The following is a 2,181-nucleotide window of genomic DNA, read 5'->3' as shown; positions in this document are numbered from 1 at the left end:
AGTACAAGACCCCATCAAATCATATTTTTTGAAGAGTAGTTCAAAAAATATGGTTACCTGTGGACAAAGATGAAAACAAATAAGCTTTGATGAAGTCACTCTGCCACAGTGAGTTTCTCTAATTGGAAGATTTGAAAAGCACTAGCAAGTTCATTTTGCTACAGACCTAAGCTTGCTCTTTAGTGAGCTGAGTCCTGTGTCTACTACTAATTGGTTTCAAATTCAGCAGGGAAGATACGGGGATTAGTTATTGAGTACCCAAAACCGTGAACATACAGGACTTTTCCAGGTAAGTTTTAAAAACGGAGTCTTTACTCTGGTTTTTAAGCTTTGATCCTGAAAACATATCTGAAATCACATTCCTTATCATGTGGAGACATCTCTCCTGCAGACAGAATTAAGCTTCAGGGTGCAGCAGACATGGGTGAACATTTAAAGGGAAGCTGACATCTACCTAGAAGACAGAGCCACTAACATATTCCAATGCCAGAGAAATGCCATGCTTTGGGCATTTGGAATAGTTCCTACTCTGCCTGGGAGCTCTATACCTTTATCTCCAAAGGAGATGAGCACTCCCTAATTGACACACTCCACCCTCCTGTTCATGGGAGAATCCTATTGGTCACCCAGACTCACAACTGTGCATTCGATCCATGCTCATCACCAAGGCTAACCCAGTCTTTGATTCCAATCATGAATGGACAAACGTTTTCCAGATATTTAAGGAAAGTGAGGAAGATGCACAAATAGAACTAATTCTGGAGGAGGGAAAAAAGGATATAATACAGGAAACAGAAGACAACGTTAACAGAACATACTCTCAGAGTTTAAGAAAGACAAGAGGTTTATAAAATGAGAAAAAACTGCCATAGAGGGGAATAATCAGGGGACAGACGAAGAAGTCCTTGGACACTAGAAAAGTTACTGCAGAATTGACATCGCCCAGAGGACTGACAGTGCCTAGTTTCCCAGGCTGCCCACGGAACTCAGCGTGCTCCCTCTTGTCACCACCACCACCCGCCCGACGGCGCGTGCCCCTCCACCCATAAAGGTCCCCACAGCCCACTTCCGGTCCCTTCGCAGACCCTGCGGCAACCACCACCGCCTGGTCCGGAGGACCCCGCCCTACGCTGGTCGCCGCTGTCGTCCACCATGGTTGTGCTCAGAGGCACCCGCCGCGGCCGCCACTGCCGATGCCGATGCCGCCGCCCGCTCCGGGACCCTCGCGACCACACCGCTTTACCCCGCCTGCTCCCCGCGCCCGTGCTGCCTGCCCATGGCCCGCTGTCGCAGGTGCGCCAGAACTACCACCTCAGCTGCGAGGTCGCCGTCAACATCAACATCAACCTGGAGCTCCACGCCTCCTATGTGTACCTGTCCATGGCCTTCTACTTCGACCCGGACTACGTGGCCCTGGAGAGCTTCAGCCGCTATTTCTTGCGCCAGTGGCACGAGAAGAGGCAGCACGCCCGGGAGCTGATGAGGCTGCAGAACCTGCGCGGTGGCCGCATCTACCTTTGCGACATCAGGAAGCCAGAGTGCCAAGGCTGGGAGAGCGGGCTCAAGGCCATGGAGTGTGCCTTCCACCTGGAGAAGAACGTCAACCAGAGCCTCCTGGAGCTGCACCAGCTGGCCAAGGAGAACGACGACCCCCAGCTCTGCGACTTCCTGGAGAACCACTTCCTGAACCAGCAGGCCAAGACCATCAAAGAGCTGGGTGGCTACCTGAGCAACCTGTGCAAGATGGGGGCCCCGGAAGCAGGCCTGGCAGAGTACCTGTTTGACAAGCTCACCCTGGGCCACAGCCAGAAACACATCTGAGCCCAGACAGTCCCCAGAGCCACGAGGTGCCTTCCCCTGCTCACGCCACCAGGCGGGGCATCCATGTTGCCCTTTCAGAACGTTCTCTTCAGTTTTCTCCTCTCAGTTTGACCGTTGTTGGCAATAAAGTTATCTGTTCTCAAAGCAGTAAAGGTGTCCAGCTGATGCGTATCTGCAACACTCTCACCTTTTAGGAATCAGGGCACATCCCCATGCAGGTTTAAAGTAGGTATCCAGCAGTCTCTCCATTCAGCTCTGCCCCGTCTGCATGCAGCTCAGGATCTGCGGGGGTGGAGGGGAAAGGTATTTTATGAGCCCCTGGAAAACACATTAGTCTTCCCCTTATAAACTTTGAGGGCA

General features: G+C 52.0%; 1 protein-coding gene across 1 annotated transcript; it reads left to right on the top strand.

The window, feature by feature from the left end:
• The first annotated feature begins 1,084 nt into the window (after positions 1-1,084).
• LOC100936607 (ferritin heavy chain-like) lies at positions 1,085-1,896 on the top strand. The gene has a single exon (XM_009234716.3). The coding sequence runs from the start codon at positions 1,153-1,155 to the stop codon at positions 1,819-1,821; it is 669 nt and encodes a 222-aa protein (XP_009232991.1). The 5' UTR covers positions 1,085-1,152; the 3' UTR covers positions 1,822-1,896.
• Positions 1,897-2,181: the final 285 nt, after the last annotated feature.

The sequence above is a fragment of the Pongo abelii genome, chromosome X (genome assembly GCF_028885655.2).
Source record: "Pongo abelii isolate AG06213 chromosome X, NHGRI_mPonAbe1-v2.0_pri, whole genome shotgun sequence".
Taxonomy (NCBI): Eukaryota; Metazoa; Chordata; class Mammalia; order Primates; family Hominidae; genus Pongo; species Pongo abelii.
Note: the sequence above shows the minus strand (reverse complement) of the source record. Positions and strands in the feature narration are given on the sequence as shown.